The sequence below is a fragment of the Carcharhinus amblyrhynchos genome, chromosome 6, assembly GCF_965287045.1.
Source record: "Carcharhinus amblyrhynchos chromosome 6, sCarAmb.v2.hapA, whole genome shotgun sequence".
In the NCBI taxonomy this organism is placed as follows: domain Eukaryota; kingdom Metazoa; phylum Chordata; class Chondrichthyes; order Carcharhiniformes; family Carcharhinidae; genus Carcharhinus; species Carcharhinus amblyrhynchos.
Window position 1 is genome coordinate 127,766,212 of NC_137329.1, and position 27,041 is coordinate 127,793,252.

The 27,041-nt window shown below is 46.6% G+C and overlaps 1 protein-coding gene across 5 annotated transcripts in view; it reads left to right on the forward strand.

The window, feature by feature from the left end:
* osbpl8 (oxysterol binding protein-like 8) overlaps positions 1-27,041 on the forward strand; it is a 333,976-nt gene that overhangs the window by 111,475 nt on the left and 195,460 nt on the right. For all 5 annotated transcript variants that reach the window (XM_080191450.1, XM_080191448.1, XM_080191451.1 and 2 more), the window contains exon 6: positions 7,093-7,221. In XM_080191450.1, coding sequence (XP_080047576.1) covers positions 7,093-7,221 — 129 coding nt within the window. The remainder of the gene's footprint in view (positions 1-7,092; positions 7,222-27,041) is intronic.

The window sequence follows — 27,041 nt, forward strand, 5'->3', positions numbered from 1 at the left end:
GCTAGCTTGTTTTCCAAGGCAGCAGGAAGTGTATATTGAGTCAATGGTTGGGAGGCTGGTTTGTGTGATGGACTAGCTTTGTTCACGATCCTTTGCAGCTTTTGCGGTCTTGGACAGAACAGGAGCTGTACTAAGCCATGATACAACCAGAAAGAATGCTTTCTATGGTGCATCTGTAAAGGTTGGACAGAGTCTTAGCTGACATGCCAAATTTCCTCAGCCTCCTGAGTAAGTATAGGCGTTGGTGGGCTTTCTTAACTATAGTGCCGATGTGGATGGACCTGGACAGGTTGATGATAATCTGGATACCTAGAAACACGGAGCTGTCAACCATGTAGACAAGGGAATTAAGGGTTATGGGGAGAGAGCGGAAAAGTGGAACTGATCCACTTCAGATCAGCCATGATCTTATTGAATGGCAGGGCAGGCTCGAAGGGCTGGATGGCCTACTCCTGCTCCTATTTCTTATGTTCTTATGTTATGTTGATATAGACGTAGCCGTGCCCTCCACTATGCTTCCTGAAGTCAATGACTATCTCCTTCATTTTGCTGATATTGAGGGAAAGATTGTAACCAAACTTTTCAGGTTTAATAATTTTTTTTGTTGTTGAAAGCTAATTGGCAGTCATGTAACTCTGTTCCTCCATATTTTCTAAAATAAAGAACAAGTTTCGGTCTTTTGAGCTGGGGTTCCATTCTGGGACCTTCTCATCAAAAGGGATCATAACAAAATCATCATTGAACTAAATTGATCTAAGGAATGCAAATATTCATATTCTTTAGTCCCAAAAGGCCATTTTATTGGAACATACTGTACTTTTATTTACTCAATTCTGAAACAAGCTTGTATATATTTTCTGATACATATTGTAGTTTTTTGAATGGACAGTGTTATTTGTTGATGGAGTTTGCCATTGAAGTGTCAGGTGGCATTGTTTAGCTTGAAACTGAAAAGTTTTGTTGTTTGTATGGGTCAGCAGTGGTGCAGTAGTATTGTCAGCAGACTAGTAATCCAGAGACCTGGGGTAATGCTCTGTGGACCCAGGTTTGAATCCCACCATAGCAGATGGTGACACTTGAATTCAATAAAAAGCTGGAATTAAAGGTCTCATGATGACAATGAAATTGTTGTTGATTGTCATGTTAAAATCCTATCTGATTCACTAATGTCCTTTAGGGAAAGAAATCTGCCATCTTTACCTGATCTGGCCTACATGTGACTGCAGCCCCACAGCACTGTGGTTGATTTTTAAATGCCCTCTGAGATGCATTCAGTTCACCTGCAGTTAGGAATGGACAATAAATGCTGGCCCGGTCTGAGATGCCCACAGCCGCTGAAAGAATAAAGAAAATTCTTTGCAGCATTTTAGATAAGAAATCAGTCAAAAATCACAAGCTGACAAATGTTTGTCAGTTTCCATTGGCTTCATTGGTTGAAGTTGTGACTGTGTCAGCTGACCAGGAAGATTTGAATTATAATCTCCTTCCTGCTTGATTATTTGATGTCTTTGCTATGTAACACTGGGGAAGCATATCCTGAAAGAAGTTTTCAAAATCAAAAATCATAACTTACATAAAAATGCAACTTTGCCATTTATGGGCATTTATATTTAAACCATTTCTAGAATCACTGGAGATAGCCAGCCTGATAGAAGTTTGTATACTTGTGATGAAAAATAACACATTTGTAGTACTGTGCTGATCAGATTTATTTTAATGTTGAAACATGGAATTGATTTTAAGTATTTGTGAATGAATGAGACATTTTGCATTCATGGGCATCACTGGCTAGGCCAGCATTTATTGCCCATCCCTGATAGCCCTTGCAAAGGTGATAGTGAGCTGGCTTCTTAAACTGCTATAGTCAATGGGGTGTAGGCACAGCGAAATTAGGAACTGAGTTTCAGGATTTTGATCCATTAAATTTCAACAAATTAAACACTTAAATTATGCCCAAATAGTTTTCCTGCATGATGGTAATATGCAATATGACCTACTCTCTTGGGTGGCATGGTGGTTAGCACTGCTGCCTCACAGTGCCAGTGAGCTTGGTTCAATTCCAATCTTGGGTCACTGTCTGTGTGGAGTTTGCACGTTCTCCCTGTGTCTGTGTGGGTTTCCTCCAGGCGCTCCGGTTTCCTCCTGCAGTTCAAAGATGTGCGGGTTGGGTTGATTGGCAATGCTGGGTTTCCTCTTGGAGTTGGAATGATTGGGAGGATAGATGCATGGGGCTGTGGGATGGGGCTGGAGTGGGATTGTTGTCAGTGCAGGCTCGATGGGCTGAGTAACCTCCTCCTGCACTGTAGAGATTATATTCATATATGATGGTTTGTTTCAGTTGTGCAGTGAGTTTGCTGGTTCTAATGTTGTTCATAGCAGCTTCTGTGTGGATTTATTTTCTGTTTCCTCAATCCTGAAGTATTGTAAATGGCATTTGTTTCAAAAACATGTGTGATGATTACTGTGCCTTTAAGAAATGTATTTTAATCATGTTTCTCTGAAGGTTTTTCAAATAGGTCCAAGCATTTTATTTGGAGTGTTTTATCTGTAATGGGTGTCTCTACTACTTACTGAAGCATTATAACGAACATCATGTTTGTTTTAAATCTGGACTAAATGCAGTGTCCTATGGTATTATGATCCTTCGGGGATTGCTGAGTGGAGCGAGAGCGAGCGCGCGAGAGCGAGAGAGCGCGAGAGAGAGAGAGCGAGAGAGCGCGAGAGAGCGAGAGAGCGCGAGAGAGAGAGACAGCGAGAGAGCGCGAGAGAGAGAGACAGCGAGAGAGCGCGAGAGAGAGAGACAGCGAGTGCACGAGAGAGAGAGCGAGTGCGCGAGAGAGAGAGCGAGCGCGCGAGAGAGAGAGCGAGAGTGCGCGCGAGAGAGAGAGCGTGCGCGCGAGAGAGAGAGCGAGCGCGCGAGAGAGAGAGCGAGCGCGCGAGAGAGAGAGCGAGCGCGCGAGAGAGAGAGCGAGCGCGCGAGAGAGAGAGCGAGCGCGCGAGAGAGAGAGCGAGCGCGCGAGAGAGAGAGCGAGCGCGCGAGAGAGAGAGAGCGAGAGTGTGCGAGAGAGAGAGAGCGAGAGTGTGCGCGAGAGAGAGAGCGAGCGCGCGAGAGAGAGAGCGAGCGCGAGAGAGAGAGAGCGAGCGCGAGAGAGAGAGAGCGAGCGCGAGAGAGAGAGAGCGAGCGCGCGAGAGAGAGAGCGAGCGCGCGAGAGAGAGAGCGAGCGCGCGAGAGAGAGAGCGAGCGCGCGAGAGAGAGCGAGCGCGCGAGAGAGAGAGCGAGCGCGCGAGAGAGAGAGCGAGCGCGAGAGAGAGCGAGCGCGCGAGAGAGAGCGAGCGCGCGAGAGAGAGAGCGAGCGCGCGAGAGAGAGAGCGAGCGCGCGAGAGAGAGAGCGAGCGAGCGCGCGAGAGAGAGAGCGAGCGCGAGAGAGAGAGAGAGCGAGCGCGAGAGAGAGAGAGAGAGAGCGAGCGCGAGAGAGAGAGAGAGCGAGCGCGAGAGAGAGAGAGAGAGCGAGCGCGAGAGAGAGAGAGAGAGCGAGCGCGAGAGAGAGAGAGAGCGAGCGCGAGAGAGCGAGAGAGCGAGCGCGCGAGAGAGAGAGAGCGAGCGCGCGAGAGAGAGAGAGCGAGCGCGCGAGAGAGAGAGAGCGAGCGCGCGAGAGAGAGAGAGCGAGCGCGAGAGAGAGAGAGAGAGCGAGCGAGCGCGAGAGAGAGAGAGAGCGAGCGAGCGCGAGAGAGAGAGAGAGCGAGCGCGAGAGAGAGAGAGAGAGCGAGCGCGAGAGAGAGAGAGAGCGAGCGCGAGAGAGAGAGAGAGAGCGAGCGCGAGAGAGAGAGAGAGAGCGAGCGCGAGAGAGAGAGAGAGCGAGCGCGAGAGAGAGAGAGCGAGCGCGAGAGAGAGAGAGAGCGAGCGCGAGAGAGAAAGAGCGCGAGCGCGAGAGAGAGAGAGAGCGAGCGCGCGAGAGAGAGAGAGCGAGCGCGCGAGAGAGAGAGAGCGAGCGCGCGAGAGAGAGAGCGAGCGCGCGAGAGAGAGAGCGAGCGCGCGAGAGAGAGAGCGAGCGCGCGAGAGAGAGAGAGCGAGAGTGTGCGAGAGAGAGAGAGCGAGAGTGTGCGCGAGAGAGAGAGCGAGCGCGCGAGAGAGAGAGCGAGCGCGAGAGAGAGAGAGCGAGCGCGAGAGAGAGAGAGCGAGCGCGAGAGAGAGAGAGCGAGCGCGCGAGAGAGAGAGCGAGCGCGCGAGAGAGAGAGCGAGCGCGCGAGAGAGAGAGCGAGCGCGCGAGAGAGAGCGAGCGCGCGAGAGAGAGAGCGAGCGCGCGAGAGAGAGAGCGAGCGCGCGAGAGAGAGCGAGCGCGCGAGAGAGAGAGCGAGCGCGCGAGAGAGAGAGCGAGCGCGCGAGAGAGAGAGCGAGCGAGCGCGCGAGAGAGAGAGCGAGCGCGAGAGAGAGAGAGAGCGAGCGCGAGAGAGAGAGAGAGAGAGCGAGCGCGAGAGAGAGAGAGAGCGAGCGCGAGAGAGAGAGAGAGAGCGAGCGCGAGAGAGAGAGAGAGAGCGAGCGCGAGAGAGAGAGAGAGCGAGCGCGAGAGAGCGAGAGAGCGAGCGCGCGAGAGAGAGAGAGCGAGCGCGCGAGAGAGAGAGAGCGAGCGCGCGAGAGAGAGAGAGCGAGCGCGCGAGAGAGAGAGAGCGAGCGCGAGAGAGAGAGAGAGAGCGAGCGAGCGCGAGAGAGAGAGAGAGCGAGCGAGCGCGAGAGAGAGAGAGAGCGAGCGCGAGAGAGAGAGAGAGAGCGAGCGCGAGAGAGAGAGAGAGCGAGCGCGAGAGAGAGAGAGAGAGCGAGCGCGAGAGAGAGAGAGAGAGCGAGCGCGAGAGAGAGAGAGAGCGAGCGCGAGAGAGAGAGAGCGAGCGCGAGAGAGAGAGAGAGCGAGCGCGAGAGAGAAAGAGCGCGAGCGCGAGAGAGAGAGAGAGCGAGCGCGCGAGAGAGAGAGAGCGAGCGCGCGAGAGAGAGAGAGCGAGCGCGCGAGAGAGAGAGAGCGAGCGCGCGAGAGAGAGAGAGCGAGCGCGCGAGAGAGAGAGAGCGAGCGCGCGAGAGAGAGAGAGCGAGCGCGCGAGAGAGATAGAGCGAGCGCGCGAGAGAGAGAGAGCGAGCGCGCGAGAGAGAGAGAGCGAGCGCGCGAGAGAGAGAGAGCGAGCGCGCGAGAGAGAGAGAGCGAGCGCGCGAGAGAGAGAGAGCGAGCGCGCGAGAGAGAGAGCGAGCGCGCGAGAGAGAGAGAGAGAGCGAGCGCGCGCGAGAGAGAGAGCGAGCGCGCGCGAGAGAGAGAGCGAGCGCGCGAGAGAGAGAGAGAGCGAGCGCGCGAGAGAGAGAGAGCGAGCGCGCGAGAGAGAGAGAGCGAGCGCGCGAGAGAGAGAGAGCGAGCGCGCGAGAGAGAGAGAGCGAGCGCGCGAGAGAGAGAGAGCGAGCGCGCGAGAGAGAGAGAGCGCGCGCGCGAGAGAGAGAGCGAGCGCGCGAGAGAGAGAGCGAGCGCGCGAGAGAGAGAGAGAGTGCGCGCGAGAGAGCGCGCGCGCGAGAGAGAGAGAGAGAGCGCGCGCGCGAGAGAGAGAGAGAGCGCGCGCGAGAGAGAGAGTGAGCGCGCGCGAGAGAGAGAGTGAGCGCGCGCGAGAGAGAGAGCGAGCGTGCGAGAGAGAGAGAGAGAGCGAGCGCGCGAGAGAGAGAGAGAGCGAGCGCGCGAGAGAGAGAGCGAGCGCGCGAGAGAGAGAGAGTGAGCGAGCGCGAGAGAGAGAGCGCGCGCGAGAGAGAGAGAGAGAGCGAGCGCGCGCCAGAGAGAGAGAGCGAGCGCGCGAGAGAGAGAGCGAGCGCGCGAGAGAGAGAGAGAGAGAGCGAGCGCGCGAGAGAGAGAGAGAGCGAGCGCGCGAGAGAGAGAGAGAGCGAGCGCGCGAGAGAGAGAGAGAGCGAGCGCTCGAGAGAGAGAGAGAGCGAGCGCGCGAGAGAGAGAGAGAGCGCGAGAGAGAGAGAGAGTGCGAGCGCGAGAGAGAGAGAGAGAGAGCGCGAGAGAGAGAGAGAGAGTGCGAGCGCGAGAGAGAGAGAGAGAGCGAGCGCGAGAGAGAGAGAGAGAGCGAGCGCGAGAGAGAGAGAGAGCGAGCGCGAGAGAGAGAGAGCGCGAGAGAGAGAGAGCGAGCGCGAGAGAGAGAGAGCGCGAGAGAGAGAGAGAGTGCGAGAGAGAGAGAGAGCGAGCGCGAGAGAGAGAGAGAGCGAGCGCGAGAGAGAGAGAGAGCGAGCGCGAGAGAGAGAGAGAGCGAGCGCGAGAGAGAGAGAGAGCGAGCGCGCGAGAGAGAGAGAGCGAGCGCGCGAGAGAGAGAGAGCGAGCGCGCGAGAGAGAGAGAGAGCGAGAGCGCGCGAGAGCAAGTCAGGTGATGCTTTTTTTTATAGGAAAGTCTCGGAATTGAGTCAGAAACCCTCTCTCAGGAGTTGGAAATTCTGTCTGTAGGTTGCAAGCTAAAAACTGGGGGAGGCAGGAAGTGTCTTTGTGCCTCTCTCTCTCGCTGCCTCGCTCACTCTCGCTGTCCGGCTCACTCTCGCTCTCGCGCTCGTGCTCCCTCGCATTGTCTGTCTGTCTCTGTCTTCAGAGGCTTTTTGGAACGTTCCAGGCCTGGGAAGCCTCAGAATTTTACTCCAGTATTCAAAGGACCAGTTCACAGCAAGTGGTAAAGTGCTGCAAAATCCGCACCATGTCAACATACTTGCTTTCTGTGCCAAGCCAAGAAATGTTCGTGAGGTGCTGATTGACTTGGAACATCATAACCAGATGTTAAAGTTTATACTAGATCATGTTTGATTCTTGTCATTTGGTAAATTATTTTTATTATATTTTAACTGTGTTCCCAGGTAAACTTTGTTTGATAAAAGCTTCCCTAGTAGGCCACTTGACTCATACCTGGAGTGAAACATGTTATGCTCACCTGTGCCTAATGTAAAACTTAGGGTCCGGGTTATTTTCATAAAACACCTTGGAGTTTCTGGCCTGCGTCTTACTGAAATTTCCTGTGTTTGAAACTTATTTATGAGAATAAAAAACAAACAAAATTGCTGACTCAATAACTGATTTTTGCCCTCGATAGCAAGTAATGATGAGTTTCAGCCGTTGACTCCAGGGAAAATGAGCCTACGTCAGGGAAGGGACACATTACATCCTCAAACCAAAGAGTTGGTGCATTCTTCACTCAGCCCTGGAATCAGCAGTAATCACGGTAAGAATAACTAGCAATAAATGTATATAATCTCTTTGAATGTATATTGATTCTATAACGAAAGCTGAATTAACCTCCTCCTTAGTCATGTTATTCACAAATGGAGGATATCTTTCAAACTTAAATATGATTAGATTACAACAATATTAGGCAGGAACTGAAGAATGTAGATTGGGCGCAGATGTTTGAGGGCAAATCAACATCTGGCATGTGGGAGGCTTTCAAGTGCAAGTTGATAGGGATTCAGAACTGGCACATTCCTGTAAGGATGAAGGATAAGTATGGCAGGTTTTGGGAACCTTGGATAACGAGAGATATTGTGAGCCTAGTCAAAGAGAAAAAGGAAGTATTTGTCAAGGTTAGGAGGCTGGGAATACACAAAGCAAGTGTGGAATACAAGGAAAGTGAAAAGAAACTTGAACGAGGGGTAAGGAGGGCTAAATGGGTTCACGAAAAACCATTGGCCAGAAAGATTAAGGAAAATCCCAATTTTTTTATACTTACAGGGAGAGGGTTGGCCCACTCAAGGACAGGGGAGGGAATCTATGCATGGAGCCAAAGGAAATGGGCAAGGTATTAAATGAGTACTTTGCGTCAGTATTTACCAAAGAGAAGAATTGGTGAATGATGAGCCTGAGGAAGGGTGTGTAGATAGTTTGAGTAATGTTGAGATCAAAAAGGAGGTAGTTTTGGGGTTCTTGAGAAACATTAAGGTAGACAAGTCCCCAGGGTCTGATGGGATATACCCTAGAATACTGAGAGAGGCAAGGGAGGAAATTACTGGGACCTTGAAAGAAATCTTTGGCTACAGGGGAAGTCCTAGAGGATTGGAGAATGGCCAATGTTGTTCCTTCGTTTAAGAAGGGTGGCAAGAATAATCCAGGTAATTACAGATCGGTGAGGCTTACGCCAGTGGTAGGGAAGTTATTGCAGAGCATTCTTTGAGACAGGATTTACTCCCACTTGGAAGTAAATGGATGTATTAGTGAGAGGCAATGTGTTTTTGTGAAGGGGAGATCATGTCTCATGAGTTGATCAAGTTTTTCGAGGAAGTGACAAAGATGATTGATGAGGGTAGGGAAGTGGATGTTGTCTACACAGACTTTAATAAGGCCTTTGACAAGATGTCTCATGGCAGACTGTGCAGAAGGTGAAGTTGCATGGGATCAGAGATGAGCTGGCAAGGTGGATACAAAACTGGCTCGGTCATAGAAGACAGGATGGCAGCGGAAGGATGTGCTTCTGAAAGAAGGGCTATGACAAGTGCCGTTCTTCAGGGATCAGTGCTGGCACCTTTGCTGTTTGTAATATATATAAATGATTTGGAGGAAAATGTAACTGGATTGATTCGTAAGTTTGCGGACAACACAAAGTTGATGGATTTGCGGATAGCGATGAGGACCATCAGAGAATACAGCAGGATATAGATCAGTTGGAGACGTGGGCGGAGAGATGGTAGATGGAGTTTAATCTGGACAAGTGAGAGATAATGCATTTTGGAAGATCTAATACAGATAGAAAATATACAGTAAATGGCAGAACCCTTAAGAGTTTGATAGGCAGAGGGATCTGTGTGTACAGGTACACAGTTCACTGTAAGTGGCAGTGCAGGTGGAGAAGGTAGACAAGATGGCATACAGCATGCTTGTCTTCATTGGCCAGGACATTTAAAAATTGGCAAGTCGTGTTGCAGCTTTATAGAACCTTAGTTAGGCCGCACTTGGACTACAGTGTTGAATTCTGGTCACCGCACTCCCAGAAGGATGTGGAGGCTTTAGAGAGAGGGTACAGAATAGATTTGCCAGGATGTTGCCTTGTGTGGAGGGCATTAGCTATGAGGAGGTTGGAGAAACTTGTTTTGTTCTCATTGGAACGACAGAGGTTGAGAGGGCGACCTGACAGAAGTTTACACGATTATGAGGGGCATGGACAGAGTGGATAGTCAGAAGCTTTTTCGTAGGGTGGAAGAGTCAATTACTGGGGGACATAGGTTTAAGGTGCGAGGGGCAAGGAGATGTACAAGGCAAGTTTCTTTTGCGCAGAGGGTGGTGGGTGCCTGGAACTCGCTGCCGGGGGAGGTAGTGGAAGCAGATATGATAGTGAGTATTAAGGGGCATCTTGACAAATACATGAATAGGATGGGAATAGAGGGATATGGTCCCTGGAATGGTAGAGGATTTTAGTTCACTCAGGCAGCATGGTCGGTGCAGGCTTGGGGGGGCCAAAAGGCCTGTTCCTGTGCTGTAGTTTTCTTTGTTCTTTGTAAATATGCTTCTATGGGTTGTCTATGAAACTTATCACAAGGCGAGGAAAGGGTGTGATCATTATAGAGAAACAGGCAGTTTTATATTCTCTCTATGTTGTTCTTGTCATTGCCGTTTATCTTATTTTTCTGCACACGCAGTTTTGAAATGTCCTTGAGTATAATGTCAACATAACATCAAAATGTGTGATGCTGTGAAATTTGGCTGATATATTTCCTACATTATCACAGTGATTGCTGTTTCAAAGTATTTAATTGGATATAGGACACGTTGGGACCACCTAAAATTGGAAAAAGCATTCGATAAATGTGAATTCTTTTTTAAAGGTGTACATGTGTACATTGTTGCCTGTAACTCAAGTGCTTTTTTAAGAATGGATGAGCATGTGTTGTAAGTAGAAAAGGTCAGCCTTGATTGAACATGTACACTTCTGCAAATGTTAAATGTTGTGATTTGTATCAAAAAATTCAAAAAATTACAAATGAACTGAGAAGGAGTTGAATTACAGGGGTAATGATGGAAGCAAAGGAAAAGTAATGTAGTTTGTGAAAGTTCCGCTTTGGACTGAGAAGGCTAATGGTTGTGGAGAGACGAGAGAAGCTCGATTTGTTTTTCTTAAGAACAGAGTCGTTTAAGGGAGATTTAATGGTGTTCAAATTGGCATTTTAATAGCGTAAATAAGTAAAATTATTTTCACTGGCATAATGGTAACTAGAGGAGACGGATTGGCAAAAGAACTGGGGGCACACGGGGGAGGTGGTGATGATGGGGGTTAAGTGAGAGGAAATTTTGTTGCAAAAAGGAATTAAGATCTGGAATAACTGAACTGGTGAGGATGGAAACAATTTCAATTGTTACTTTCACAGGAATATTTACAGAGGGGAGAAATCAGGAGTGGAACTAAATGGAAAGCTCTCTCAAGGAGCTGGCACAGGACATAAGAAATTTGATAGTTGGGAGACAGCCGAACTTCTGCAGCCACAGATGTGAATCCAGAATTGAATATTGCCTCTTTGATGCTAGAGCCAAGGACGTCCCTGAGTGTCTGCAGAGTATCCTGCTGGGCGGGTGGGGTGGGTGGTGACGGTCAGCATTCAAAATCCATATTGCTACCAATGATAGGAGCAGATTGCCACATATGATGTTGTGACTATACTACAGCCAGGATTGGATAATAAATATTCCTGAATGCAAGGTGTTTGAAGAAGGAAGAAAAGGGCCTTGGCAGGGAGGAGGGGTGTGGGGTGTTGTGTTTGGAGGTATTGATTGAGAATATTGCGGTGCTGCAGAGAGATGATTCCTCAAATAGCAATCGATTTGTTTGATTACTTAATGTATTTTAGATGTGGTTTTCAGGGAGAAAGTTGATCAGGGCCTCATTGGTGCCAGCAATATAGACAGACACCTGCAATCAGAATTTAGGTAGCTGGGTATGGAATTACCTTGGGAATTATTTTGCCTCTGTTTTCACGACAGAGATCATGAGTATTATTCCTAGAGTGACAGAAAAGAGAGAACTTAGAACTATGATCGTCACTAGGGAAGAAAAATTGAGCAAGCTATTGGGATTGAAGGCAGGCAAATCCCCAGGGCTTGATGGCTTCCATCCTTGGGTCTTAAAAGAAATGGCTTTGGAAATAGTGGATCCATTGGTACAATATTTCAAAATGGCCTGGGATCGGGAACGGTTCCGTGGATTGGAAAAATGTTAATATGATGCCCTCATTCAAAAAGTGAGGGAGGCAAAATGTTGGAAACTTTCTACTATTAGTTTAAAATCTTTGGAATTCTCTGCCTGTTGAGGTGGTGGAGGCTACCTCGCTAAATATATTTAAGACGCAGGTAGATAGGTTTTTGGTAGGCAAGGGGATTAAGGGTTATGGGGAGAAAGTGGGAAAGTGGAACTGAGCCACTTCAGATCAGCCATGATCTCATTGAATGGCGGGGCAGGCTCGAGGGGCTAGATGGCCTACTCCTGCTCCTATTTCTTATGTTCTTAGTTAACATCTTTGTTGGGAAATTGTTAGAATCCATTATAAAGGAAGTAATAACAGGACATTTAAAAATCAAATGCAATCCATCAGAGACAGCATGGTTTTATGAAGGGTAAATCATGTTAACAAATTTCCTTGAGTTCTTCGAAGATGTAACAAGCAAAGTGAATAATGGAGATCCTGTAGATGTAATATTTCGGAACTTCCCGAAGACATTTGATAAGGTGCCAAGCAAGGTTTGTTCACATGGGATTAGGTGTTATTTGTAAACCTGAATAGAGGATTGGCTAACCACAGAAAGCAGAGAGGCTAAGTGGTGTTTTTTTCTGGTTGATAAGATGTAACTAGTGGGCGCCGCAGAGTTTGGTCCTCGGGCGCTAACTAATAACCATCTATATTAATGACTTGAATGCAGAGGTAGTAGATATCATAACCAGATTTGCAAATGACATTAAGATAGTTGGGACAGTGAGTTGCAAAAATGAAAGAAGAAATTTAAAAATTAATGTGGATAGGTGAAGCGAATGGGGCAAAATGTGGCAGATGGAATTTAATGTGGATAAGTGTGAAGTTATCCATTTTGGTAGGAAAAATACAAAACCTCATTATTATGTAAATGGAGAGAAACTTTGCTCTTTTTGGTTCAGAGGGATTTATCTGGGTGTTCTCCTGCATGAATCGCAGAAAAGCGGAATGCAGGTACAGCAGGTAACAAGGTAGGCAAATGGAATCTTGGCAATTATTACTCAGAAGTAGAATAAATAAATAGTGAAATGTGCTACTGTGCAAAACAGTAGTGAGACTGTACTTGGAATAGAACTTGTGTATAGTTTTCATCCTCGAGGAGGGATGTCATTGCATAGGAGGTGATTCAGAGGAGGCTCACTTGGTTGATTCCAGAGGTGAGGAGTTTGTCTTACGAAGAGAGATTGAGCAGGTTCGGCTGATACTCGCTGGAGTTTAGAAGAATGAAAGGAGGCCTAATTGAGGTGTACAAAATGATAAGAGGGATCATCAAAGTAGGTGCAGAGAGGACGTTTCCTCTTATGAACCTTGAACAAGAGGCCATAGGTTTAGGATCAGGGATAGCAGATTAAAGCAGAGATGAGGAGAAATTATTTCTTTTAAAGAGTCAAGAATTTGTGAAGGATCAAAATTAGGTGTGAATTATACAGTAAATGGCAGAACCCTTAGGAACATTAACTTACAGAGGGTCCACAGTTCCCTAGAAGTGGCATCATAGGTGGCCAAAGTGATTAAGAAAGTATAGAGCACGCTTCCCTTCATCAGTTGGGGCACTGAATACAAGAGTTAGGAAATTATGTTGCAGCTATGAAAACCTTGGTTAGGCTGCATTTGGAGTATTGCATGCAGTTTTGGTGACCAACTACCAGAAGGACGTGGAAGCTTTGGAGACCTGTGCTGTACTTTTCTTTGTTCTTTGTTATAGAGTCATAGAGGTTTACAGCATGGAAACAGGCCAACTTGTCCATACCACCCCTTTCTTTAACCCTAAGATAATCCCAATTGCCTGCCTTTGGCCCATATCTAAATGCTTTTTAAAAGACAAAACTATACCCACCTCTACTACTGCCCTTGGCAGTTTATTCCAGATACTCAGCACCCTCTGTGTGAAAAATTTGCCCCTCCGGACCCTTTTGTATCTTTCTCCTTTCCCCTTTCACCTTAAACCTATGCTCTCTGGATTTAGACTCCCCTACCTTTGGGAAAAGATATTGTCTATCTAGCTGATCTATGCCCTCATTATTTTATAGACTTCTATAAGGTCACCCCTCAGCCTCTTACGCTCCAGAGAAAAAAGTCCCAGTCTATCCAACCTCTCAAAAGGCAGGGAATTATAGGCCGGTTAGCTTAACGTCTGTTTTAGGAAAAATGCTTGAATCCGTCATCAAAGACGAAATAGCGCGGCACCTTGAGAAGAATTGTTTGATAGAGTAGACGAAGCACGGATTTGTTAAGGGGAAGTCGTGTCTGACAAATTTATTGGAATTCTATGAGGATGTGACTAGTGCGGTGGACAGGGGGGAACCGGTGGATGTGGTGTTTCTCGATTTTCAGAAGGCGTTTGATAAGGTGCCGCACAAAAGGATGTTACAGAAGGTTAGGGGGCATGGAGTTGGGGGTAAGGTGTTAGCGTGGATAGAGGATTGGCTGTCTAATAGGAGGCCGAGAGTAGGTGTCAATGGGTGCTATTCGGATTGGCGGTTGGTGACTGGTGGTTGGTGATCCCTGGGGCGGAGTGCCCCAGGGATCGGTGCTGGGGCCTCAGCTATTTACCATTTATATAGATGATCTGGAGGAGGAAGCTGAGTGTAGGTGTTGAAATTTGCTGATGACACGAAGATGAGTAGAAAAGCAAATTGTGCGGAGGGTGTAGAAAGTCTGCAGAGGGATCCAGATAGGCTAAGCGAGTGGGCGAGGACCGGCAGATGGAATACAATGTTGGCAAGTGTGAGGTTATTCACTTTGGCAGGAATAATAGTAGGAGGGACTACTATATAAAGGGCGAAAAGCTGCAGCATGCTACGGTGCAGAGGGACCTGGGGGTCCTTGTGCACGAGTTGCAAAAACCCAGCCTACAGGTGCAGCAGGTGATCAGGAAGGCAAATGGGATGCTGGCCTTCATAGCGAGGGGGATTGAATATAAAAGTAGGGAGGTCTTGCTGCAACTGTACAGGGCACTGGCGAGGCCGCAGCTGGAGTACTGTGTGCAGTTTTGGTCGCCGCACTTGCGCAAGGATATTTTGGCCTTGGAGGGAGTGCAGAGGAGGTTTACTAGGCTGATACCGGAGTTGAGGGGGTTGAGCTATGAAGCGAGGCTGAATAGACTGGGCTTGTACTCGTTGGAGTTTAGAAGGATGAGGGGGGATCTTATAGAGACGTATAAGATGATGAAGGGGATGGATAGGGTAGAGGTGGAGAGGTTCTTCCCGCTCAGAAAGGACAGCAGGACTAGAGGGCACAACCTCAAGATAAGTGGGGGGCAGCTTAGAACAGAGTTGAGGAGGAACTTCTTCACTCAAAGGGTGGTGAATCTCTGGAATTCTCTGCCCGTTGAAGTGGAGGCTACCTCGCTAAATATATTTAGGACACGGGTGGATAGGTTTTTGGTAGGCAAGGGAATTAAGGGTTATGGGGAGAAAGCAGGAAAGTGGAACTGAGCCACTTCAGATCAGCCATGATCTTATTGAATGGCGGGGCAGGCTCGAGGGGCTAGATGGCCTACTCCTGCTTCTACTTCTTATGTTTTCCTTATAACTCAAACCATCAAGTGCCAATTTTTTTGATCCTTATGAATTTGCAAGCGGGATTTCAAAGGTAGTAACTTCCTGATTACTCAAGGTGCCATGTGCAAGTGAGTACAGAATTAAGATAAAGCAGATGAATACATGGCTGGGAAGGTGGTACGGGGGAAGGGCTTTAGATTCCTGTGACATTGGGCTGGGTCTGGCGAGGTGGGATCTCTTCAGACCAGATAGGTTGTAACTAAACAGAGTCAGGTCTGAGTTCATTGTGTGGTGATTTGTTTGTGCTATGGGGGAGAATGTAAGCTAACTTGGCAGGAATGTGGGAACCAAGAGCTAATAGCCTAACTGTCATGTACTCTGAAATATTCAGGTGCCAGTCTTTGCCATTCTGCAGCCATATCTCGAATGGCTACTAGATCAATACATATTTATTTCTCTTTGTGCTGTTAATTAATCTGTTTTCTTATGAACGCTCCATGCCTTCAGGTATTCTGATATTTTACTATTTCTGTAACCTCGAACCTTACCTTCAGGTGCACTAATCTTCAGCTGCATCCCTTCCTACCATGCTATGATCACCATTTCCCTTCTTTCAACTTCAATCCTTGGCTTCCCTATTTTGTTTATCAGATCTTCCAAAACTTGATGCCATTTCCCCTCAATTTAGTTTAAAGCTCTCTCAACTGTTCTACTTTGACTTGGTAGAACACCAGTTGCAGCATAATTCATTGAGCCATAGAGTTTTACAGCATGGAAACAGTCCCTTCGGCCCAACTTGTTCACGCTGCCCCTTTCTTTAACCCCTAAGCTTGTCCCAGTTGTCCGCATTTGGCCCATATCCCTCTATACCCATTGTACCCATGTAACTATCTAAACGCTTTTCAAAGGACGAAATTGTACTCGCCTCTAGTACTGCCTCTGGCAGCTTGTTCCAGACACTCACCAGCTTCTGTGAAAAAATTACCCCTCTGCGCCCTTTTGTATCTCTTCCCTCTTCCCCTAAACCTATGCCCTCCAGTTTTAGACTCCCCTACCTTTGGGGAAAGATGTTGACTATCTAGCTGATCTATGCCCCTCATTATTTTATAGACCTCAATAAGATCACCCTTTAGCCTCATACGCCCCAGAGAAAAAAGTCCCAGTCTATCCAGCCTCTCCTTATAACTCAATCAATCAAGTCCAGGTAGCATCCTAGTAAATCTTTTCTGCACTCTTTCTAGTTTAAAGTATTCTTTCTATAATAACGTGACCAGAACTGCACACAATATTCCAAGTGTGGCCTTGCCAATGTCTTGTACAACTTCAACAAGATATTCCAAGAAGTTTCAAGATTTAGATGAAGACTATCCTGAAGATACAGCTCCCACTTTCCCCAGTACTGGTGCCAGTGCTCTGTGATTCATCATTGAATTGACGGAAATTATTATTCCTAAAAAAATAGTGTTGGAGAAATTAATGGGACTGGAAGCTGAGATATCTCCAGGGTACTAAAGGAGATGGATGTAGAAATGGATGCATTGCTTGGCAACTTCCAAACTTCTGTATGTTCTGGAACAGTCCTGGCAGATTGTAGGGTGGCAAATATAGATGATCTGGAGGAGGGAGCCAAGTGTAAGGTGTCGAAATTTGCCGATGACACAAAGATAAGTGGAACAGCAAATTGTGCGGAGGATGTGGAAAGTCTGCAGAGGGATCTCGATAGGCTGAGCGAGTGGGCGAGGACCTGGCAAATGGAATACAATGTTGGCAAGTGTGAGGTTATCCACTTTGGTAGGAATAATGGTAGGAAGGACTACTGCTTACAGGGCGAAAAGCTGCAGCATGCTACGGTGCAGAGGGACCTGGGGATCCTTGTGCATGAGTCGCAAAAACCCAGCCTGCAGGTGCAGCAGGTGGTCAGGAAGGCTAATGGGATGCTGGCCTTCATAGCGAGGGGGATTGAATATAAAAGTAGGGAGGTCTTGCTGCAACTGTACAGGGCACTGGTGAGGCCACAGCTGGAGTACTGTGTGCAGTTTTGGTCGCCGCACTTGCGCAAGGATATTTTGGCCTTGGAGGGAGTGCAGAGAAGGTTCACTAAGCTGATACCGGAGATGAGGGGGTTAGCCTATGAAGAGAGACTGAATAGACTGGGTCTGTACTCGTTGGAGTTTAGAAGGATGAGGGGGGATCTTATAGAGACGTATAAGATCATAAAGGGGATAGATAGGGTAGAGGTAGAGAGATTCTTCCTGCTTAGAAAGGACAGCAGGACTAGAGGGCACAGCCTCAAGATAAGGTGGGGGAGCAGTTTAGATCGGAGTTGAGGAGGAACTTCTTCACTCAAAGGGTGGTGAATCTCTGGAATTCTCTGCCTGTTGAAGTGGTGGAGGCTACCTCGCTGAATATATTTAAGTCGCGGGTAGATAGGTTTCTGATAGGGGAATTAAGGGTTATGGGGAGAAAGCAGGAAAGTGGAACTGATCCACTTCAGATCAGCCATGATCTTATTGAATGGCGGGGCAGGCTCTAAGGGCTAGATGGGCTACTCCTGCTCCTATTTCTTATGTTTATGTTCTGATGTTCTTAAGGTGAGGATAGGATTCAGGAAGATAAGAATTGGCTAAAGGTTAAGAGACAAATGAGGGAAGAGAATAAGAACATAAGAACACAAGAAATAGGAGCAGGAGTAGGCCATCTAGCCCTTCGAGTCTGCCCCGCCATTCAATAAGATCATGGCTGATCTGTCGCTGCTCAGTTCCACTTTCCCGCTTTCTCCCCATAACCCTTAATCCCCTCTCTTATCAAAAACCCATCAACCCGCGTCTTAAAAATATTTAGCGAGGCAGCCTCCACCACTTCAACGGGCAGAGAATTCCAGAGATTCACCACCCTTTGAGTGAAGAAGTTCCTCCTCAACTCCGTTCTAAACCGCCCCCCTTTTATCTTGAGGCTGTGCCCCCTAGTCCTACTGTCTTTTTTGAGCGGGAAGAGTCTCTCCACCTCTATCCTATCCATCCCATTCATCATCTTATACGTCTCAATGAGATCTCCCCTCATTCTTCTAAACTCTAACGAGTACAAGCCCAGTTTATTCAGCCTCTCCTCATAGCTCAACCCCCTCAACTCCGGTATCAGCCTAGTAAACCTCCTCTGCACTCCCTCCAAGGCCAAAATATCTTTGCGCAGGTGCGGCGCCCAAAACTGCACACAGTACTCCAGCTGCGGCCTCACCAATGCCCTATACAGCTGCAGCAAGACCTCCCTACTTTTATATTCAATCCCCCTCGCTATGAAGGCCAGCATCCCATTCGCCTTCCTGACCACCTGCTGCACCTGCAAGCTGGGTTTTTGCGACTCATGCACAAAGACCCCAAGGTCCCTCTGCACCGTCGCCTGCTGCAGTTTTTCGCCCCGTAAGTAATAGTCCTTCCTACCATTCTTCCTACCAAAGTGGACCACCTCACACTTGCCAACATTAAATTCCATTTGCCATTTCCTGACCCATTCGCCCAGCCTATCTAGATCCTTCTGCAGACTCTCCACACCCTCCGCACAATTTGCCGTTCCCCCAATCTTGGTGTCATCAGCAAATTTCGACACCCTACACTCGGTTCCCTCCTCCAGATCATCTATATAAATGGTAAAAAGCTGAGGCCCCAGCACCGACCCCTGGGGCACTCCACTAGTCACCATCCGCCAATCCAAATAGCACCCGTTGACCCCCACTCTCTGCCTCCTATTTGACAACCAATCCTCTATCCACGCTAACACCCTACCCCCAACTCCATGTCCCCGGACCTTCTGCAATAACCTCGTGTGAGGTACTTTGTCAAACGTCTTCTGAAAATCCAGAAAGACCACATCCACCGGCTCTCCTCTATCCACCGCCCTAGACGCATCCTCATAGAACTCCAGTAAATTTGTCAGACACGACTTCCCTTTAATGAAACCATGCTGCGTCTGCTCTATCAAGCAATTCCCTTCAAGATGCCTCGCAATTTCCTCCTTAATGACAGATTCTAACATTTTACCTACCACAGACGTTAAACTAACTGGCCTATAATTCCCCGCCTTTTGCTTGGCACCCTTCTTAAACAACGGTGTAACATTAGCCGTTTTCCAATCATCCGGCACTTCCCTGGAATCCAGTGACGTCTGGAAAATAACCACCAAGGCATCCACTATCACCTCTGCCATTTCTTTCAGAACCCTCGGATGCATTCCATCCGGTCCTGGGGACTTGTCCACAATCAGCCCCTCCAGTCTGTCGAGCACCGCCTCTCTAGTAACAGTAATGTCATTAAGACCCTCCAGTCCTACCACCTTTCCATCGCTAACACCCGGCAAATTATTCACGTCCTCCTCCGTGAAGACAGAAACAAAAAAGTTATTCAATACCTTAGCCATATCCTCATCCCCTACCACTAGGTCCCCTTTCTCATCCTCTAAAGGACCAACATTCACCCTAGCCAGCCTCTTCCTTTTTATATATTTATAAAAACTCTTGCTATCCTTTTTTATATTAAGCGCTAGCCCAGCTTCATAGTTTCTCCTACCCTTCTTTATCAACTTCTTTGTCAATCTTTGTTGACATTTAAACCTCTCCCAATCCTCTTCTCGCCCATTACTCTTAGCTACTCTAAATGCCTCCGCTTTTAATTTAACACTTTCCTTCACCTCCTTCATTATCCACGGCTTATTACCTCTCTTCCTACTATCCTTTTTGACCATCGGAATAAATTTCCGCTGAGCACCAAGAAAGATCTCGTTAAAGATCCTCCACTGCTCCTCAACAGACCCTCCCTCCAACGCGCTCCTCCAGTCCACATTCGCCAATTCTTCTCTCATCCTACTGTACTCCCCTCTATTCAAACAGAGGACGCGTGTCCAGGAACCCACTTTCTCCTCCTCCATCTGCACCAGAAACTCCACCATACAATGATCACTCTCCCCAAGAGGATCCTTCACCACAAGAATGGATGGAGTGTGCGGAGTCGTGTTCAAGGATCAAGAATGGGGTGAAACATGAAAGGACAAGAGGGAGGAGGGGATGAGAAGAGAGAAAGGGGGAAAAGGTGACATGGTAAGAAGGTGACAATGATCCAAAATCTGTGCTTTGTGTAATTTTGTTGATGGTGCAAAAATCAATTGGCCTGCAGATGGCAGCAAAGATTGTGAGTTAATTGTTCCATGAAATTACTGGCCTTTGACAGAGAAGCTCTTGTTTTGAATCATTTTATTTTCTAATCCTGCTTTTCCCTCCTCCTAATAATGGCTGCATTTATTTTTGGGGGAGTGGGAGAGGGGCAGAGAAAGCATCTAGGGTTTCCACATTGCCATTGTGTAGAAAAAAGACCTTCAATATTGTCTATGCTCTGTCTTCCCAACCCCCCTCTTATACTATGTCTCCCCCTGGGTTTCTCCCTCTTTAATTCTCCTATTCACACCTTATGTTCTGGCCTTCTCTGCTTCTGTCACTCCTGCTTTCCTTTCCTGTGCTGCCCTCTCACATTTACATCCTTTTCCCCACACGGTCTCCACCCTTTCTCCAGCCTCTCATTTCACTAACAGGCCAATTGTATAGTGCACCTCTCCTTCTGAGCCTGGCAGTTTCTGATTTGTCGATTGCACTAATGGAGGTGCCTGACTTTGACACTGAATTTTCTGGGCTGAACATGTGAACATCTTTCTGTTAAAATCGTGACCAATTTACAGACTGCAATTTTTTCCCCCATTGTTCATTGCTTTTGTGAACTCGGTAAAAGGTATTACATCAAGTCTGCTGCTATGGTAACAGCTTAGGAAGGATATCGTCTGAAATGATGCTTGCTAAATTCCGATCATGTGGACAATAATTCAAAATGAATACCTGCAAGATGTTTTAATCTTCATCTTTGAAGCATTGAACAATTTAATATCTCTATAACTGCATCAGTAGTCCTTTTGTTGTATTTTCTAGTTTAAATTACCTTGAAAGATTCCATGACCAAACCTCTAAAAAATCTTGTCAGATGGGGCAGATTTCCAGAGAACAGGGTATTTGATTCTGTTCTCAACTTGGCACAGTCACTAGAGACAGCACAGCCTGAAATGGGAAAGGAGAATGGAGGGTGGGGAAAATGTGGGACAGAATCGGAAATGCAAAGCACCAGAAATCGGGGAATCGCTGCTGGAGAGTATAAAGTAGGCAGGATAGTGGGTTATGAGCAGGTGTGTGTACTCTGAGAAGAACTTCAAAATATACAGTGAATTTATTTCACTGTAATAAAAATTTTCAGTGAAAATCCTTCCCTCCCCCTTCTCCACCTTCAAACTCCGTAAATACAAGCCAAAAATGTACTTGTCTAATTGTCCTGTACAAAATGAATAATTATTAAATGAAAATTCTGTAAACATGTAATGGCCTCACTCAATGGAGTGGGTCTTGGAGTCAATCTTGTCTTTTTATTCTTCTGTCACATCCAATTATATTATGAGCTTTCAATGAAAAATCTTAACTTGGACATAAACAGACTATCTCAGTAGCCGCTGTAAGTCACCATTGACATTTTGAGTTTCAGACTGCCCTCGGTCTCAAGCGATTGCCTAATTAAATATAGACATTAACATACATCCAGGGAATTGACACATTCCTTTATTGAAGGATGGAGCAACATGAAAAGAATATAAAATTGCATCTAACTTCTTGACTGTTTCACCCTGGACATGAAAACAGAATCACAGAATTGCTACAGTGTAGAAGGAGGCCATTTAGTCCATCAAGTCTGTACTGGCTCTCTAAATCAGCAATTTTCTTAGTCTCTCACCCTCTCATTCTTCCTCTTCGGATAAAAGACTAATTCCTTTTTGAATGCCTCAGTTGAACTGGCTTCCACCGCACTTCAGTCTGTGTGTTTCAGCCTTTTCACACGGCAGCTGTTTCACTTTGCGTATTATTTTAAATCTTTGCATTATTGTGTTCGTAACCTCCTTATTCATGTGCTTGATGCCCATATTAATAAGGCCTAGCATTTTCAAAGCTCTATTAACTGCTCTCTCAATCTGTCCTGCTACCTTCAGTAATTTAAGCATAAATACACCTAGGTTCTTGTGTTCTTGCACCCCCTTTAGCATTACTGTTTCTCTGCATTCTTCCCACCAAAAGCACAATGTGTAAGATCTTATCAACCCACCATCATATTTCAATGAATACCCTCACCCAAACTAGACTGGGTGAATCTCAATGTGATCGACAGCGCATGATGATTGGGATCAATATTCACAGAATCCTACAGTGCAGAAGAGGCCCATGGGCCTGTTGAGTCTACACCGACGCATGAAAGGTCTTGACCTGCCCAACTAATCCCACTTGCTAGCGCTTAGTCCATAGTTTTGAATGTTATGGTGTGCCAAGTATTCATCCAGGTATTTTTTAAAAGATGTGAGGCAGCCTCCACCACCCCCAAATTCCCCTCCAAACTTCCCACCCCTCACTTTTAACTTGTATCTCCATCAGGTCATCCCTCAGTCTGCTCTGTTGCAGAGAAAACAACCCAAGCCGAGCCAAATTCACCTAAATGTTCCATTATTAGGGATAGGATTTATAGTTATTTAGAGAGTAATGTATTGATTGGAGATAGTCAGCACGGTTTTGTGAAGGGTAGGTCGTGCCTTACTAACCTTATTGAGTTTTTTAAGAAAGTGACCAAAGAGGTCGATGGGGGTAAGGCAGTTGACGTATATATGGACTTTTAGTAAGGTGTTTGATAAGGTTCACCATGGAAGGCTTCTGCAGAAAATGCAGATGTATGGGATTGGGGGTGATTTAGTTAATTGGATCAGGAATCGGCTAGCAGATAGGAGACAGAGGGTGGTGGTTGATGGAAAGTATTCGTCACGGAGTTCGGTTACAAGTGGTGTGCCTCAGGGATCTGTTTTGGGGCCACTGCTGTTTGTAATTTTTATAAATGATCTGGATGAGGGTATAGTTGGGTGGATCAGTAAATTTGCTGATGACACCAAAGTCGGAGGAGTGTAGATAGTGAAGAGGGGTGTCATAGTTTACAGAGAGACTTGGACAAGTTGCAGAGCTGGGCCGAGAGGTGGCAGATGGAGTTTAATGCGGAGAAGTGTGAGGTAATTCACTTTGGCAGGAATGACAGATGTGTAGAGTATAGGGCTAACGGTAGGACTCTGAATAGTGTTGATGAACAGAGGGATCTAGGTGTATGTGTACATAGATCCCTGAAAGTTGGGAATCAAGTAGATAAGGTAGTTAGGAAGGCATACAGTGTCTTGGCGTTTATTGGTAGGGGGATTGAATTTAGGAGCTGCAACGTCATGTTGCAACTGTACAAAACTCTGGTGCGTCCGCACTTGGAGTATTGTGTGCAGCTCTGGTCCCCACATTATAGGAAGGATGTGGAGAGGGTGCAGAGGAGGTTTACCAGGATGTTGCCTGGTATGGAGGGAAGGTCCTTTGAGGAGAGACTGAGGGATTTGGGGTTGTTTTCGTTAGAAAGAAGGCGGCTAAGAGGGGACCTTATTGAAACATATAAGATGATTAGAGGTTTAGATAGGGTGGACAGTGATAGCCTTTTTCCTCGGATGGAGAAAGCTAGCACGAGGGGGCATAGCTTTAAATTAAGGGGTGGTAGATATAGGACGGATGTCAGAGGTAGGTTCTTTACCCAGAGGGTGGTGAGGGATTGGAATGCCCTGCCTGCTGCAGTTGTAGATGCGCCTAGTTTGGGGGCGTTTAAGAGATCTGTGGGTAGGTTTATGGATGGAAAGGGATTGGTTTAGGTTAGAGGGTCATTGCTTTTTTAATTGGTCAGCACAACATCGTGGGCCAAAGGGCCTGTTCTGCGCTGTAATGTTCTATGCTCTATTCCAGGCAACGTCCTGGTGAATCCCCTCTGCGCCCCTTTCCAATGTGATTACATCCTTTCTATAATGTGGTAACCAAAATTGCACATAATACTCCAGGTGTGGCCTCACCAAAGTTCTATACAACTCCATCATGACCTCTCTGCTTTTGTAATCTGTACCCTGATTAATAAAGGCGACTGCACCTCATGCCTTTTTCACCATCCTATTAACCTGCCTTTGCACCTTCAGAAATCTATAGACAAATACACCAAGGTCCCTTTGCTGTTCATAACTTCCCAGTATCAGACCTTTCGTAGAATACTTCCTTGTCAAATTACTCCTCCTAAAGTGCATCACCTCTCACTTTTCAGGGTTAAATTCCATCTGCCACTTATCTGCCCATTTGACCATCTTGTCTTTATCTTCCTGTAACCCAAGACACATTAGGACTGCTTGATGAAGGAGCAGTCATCCGAGAGCTCGTGATAACAAATAAACCTGTTGGACTTTAACCTGGTGTTGTGAGACTTCTTACTGTGTCCACCCCAGTACAACCATGGCATCTCCACCTCATGACCAGTCACTAAAGCAGCGTCTATCACTACTCTCTGTCTCCTACCTCTAATCCAATTATGAGTCCACCTTATTAGATCACGCTGTATCCCATGTGCATTTGTCTCCTTAATAAATCTCCCATGTGGGACTTTGTCAAAGGCTTTGCTGAAATCCATGTAAACTACATCAACCGCATTACCCTCATCCATACACTTGGTTACATACTCAAAAAATTCAATCAAATTTGTTAGGTATTACCTCCCTCTGACCATGCTGATCAAACCTTGCTGCTCCAAATGAGATAGATTCTCTCCTTCAGGATGTTCTCCAGTAGTTCCCCAACCACAGATGTGAGACTGTAGTCTCCCCTATTTGTAGTCTGTAGTCCCCTGGCTTGGTTCTACAACCTTTCTTAAATAGTGGGACCACATTAGCTGTTCTCCAGTCCTCTGGCACCTCCCTGGTGGCCGTAGAGAAATTAAAAATTTGGGTCAGAGCCCCTGCAATTTCCTCCCTCGCCTCCCACAACAACCTGGGACACAATTCATCCAGACCTGGAGATTTGTCCACTGTTAAGCTCACCAATCTCTCCAATATCTTGTCACTCCCAATGGTCCCTCTAGGACCTCACAGTCTCTCTTGCTTGGAATGGGTTAAAAGACCTTCCCATTAAATCCTAATTTGATGCCAATTATTTTGTAGAAGTCACAGATATATAAAGGGGTCACAGTGGCACTGTTTTGTTGGTGGAGAATTATGTGTGAAGTTGGATCAAAGAAATCAAGGTATTTTATGAAGAAGTGTCTCCTTTACTCCACAGCAACTGAGAGGCTTAAATAATTCTCCCCTCGTTCCATAACTACCTCCTCATTCTCCTAGGTGAAGATAGCTATAAAATATTTGTTTAACACTCTGCCACTGGCCTCTATCTCCACCCACAGATTTCCCCCTTGGTCCTTAATTGGCCTTATTCTTTCCATGATTATCCTCTTCCCATTGATATGCTTATAGAATGTCTTAGAATTTTCCCTATTTTTACCAGCCAGACCTTTCTCATATCCCCTATTTGCTCTCCTAATTGATTCCTAAAGTTCCATCCTGCACTTTCTGTACTGCACTAATGCCTCCACAGACTTACTCCCTTTATACTTGTTCAAAACCTCTCTTTTGCTTTTCATTACATCTTGAATGTCCCTGGTCATCCATGGTTCTCTGGGTTTGTTGCACCTTCCTCTTACCCTAGAGGGAACATGTTGGGCCTGCATCCTCCCCGTTTCATTTTTGAACACCCCTTTCTACTCTTCTGTAGATTTCCCCATAAGTAACTCATTCCAGTTTACTGTGGCCAGATCCTGTCTTATTTCGTTAAAATCTACTCTTCCCCCAATCCAAAACCTTTTTCTGCAACTTGTCAATTTCTTTATCCATAACAAATTTGAATTGAACCATGTTGTGGGCACTATCACCAAAATGTTCCCGCACCAACACATCAACCTGTCCAGCTTCATTCCCCAGAATTAGGTCCAGCACAGCCCCTTCCCTTGTTGGATCCTCTATATATTGACCTAAGAGGTTTTCCTGTACTCTATCTAAGCCCTTAACATGATGACTATCCCAGTTAATGTTGGGAAAGTTGGAATCACCTGATAAAATTATCCTCTTATTTTGTACACCCCTGCATGAATGGTGCACATATTTGCTCTTCAGTTTCCCGCTATCTGAGGGTCAATAATAAACAACTAGATGCCGGAGTTGAGGGAGTTGAGCTATGAGGAGAGGCTGAATAAACTAGGCTTGTACTCGTTAGAGTTTAGAAGAATGAGGGGAGATCTCATTGAGACGTATAAGATGATGAATGGGATGGATAGGATAGAGGTGGAGAGACTCTTCCCGCTCAGAAAGGACAGTAGGACTAGGGGGCACAGCCTCAAGATAAAGGGGGGGCAGTTTAGAACGGAGTTGAGGAGGAACTTCTTCACTCAAAGGGTGGTGAATCTCTGGAATTCTCTGCCCGTTGAAGTGGTGGAGGCTACCTCGCTAAATATTTTTAAGACGCGGGTTGATGGGTTTTTGATAAGAGAGGGGATTAAGGGTTATGGGGAGAGGGCGGGAATATGGAACTGAGCCACGACAGGTCAGCCATGATCTTATTGAATGGCGGGGCAGGCTCGAAGGACTAGTTGGCCTACTCCTGCTCCTATTTCTTATGTTCTTATTTCTTATGTTCTTATGTAGCTGTCCCTTTTTTATTCCTAAGTTCTTTCCAGAAAGCTTCATTTGATGCTCCCTCCAAGATATTATCTTTCCTTACTGCAGCAACTGACTCCTTAGCCAGTAATGCAATGCCTCTTTTTGTTTAACCCCTCTCCTGGGTTGCCTGATGATTCTATATCCCGGGATGTTGAGTTGCCAATCCTGGCCCTCATTCAACCATGTTTCTGTGATGGCTATGATATCACACACCGACCTTTGTTTGGAAAAAGGGCCTTGAACTGGTGGAAGTCACACCAAAAACTGTCAGACGAGCTACAAGCCACCAAACAGTCAAGGGAAATAAACAGCAAATACCTGAAGTGTGAAATTTCAACAGAGAAGCACTCCCCTAACCTGTTGGAATTAAATTTCAGCTGGGAATCAACCTAGAAATTAAACTCCAAGATACTGGGAACGCGCTGTAAACTCTTTGCTTTACGAAATCTTCGTTTCAACTTCAGAGCATCAATTACATCTAAGAAACTATAGGCCTACCCCATAAAAGACTCAGATAATCATTAACTGTAACGGCAAATTATCTTCATCTGTATCATAAATGAGTGAAATGTCTCAAATTCGAGCAAAATGTGTGATTATTTTAAAATTTATTCCTTGACGAGGCATGGGCCCTGCAGCTAGGCCAGCACAATTTA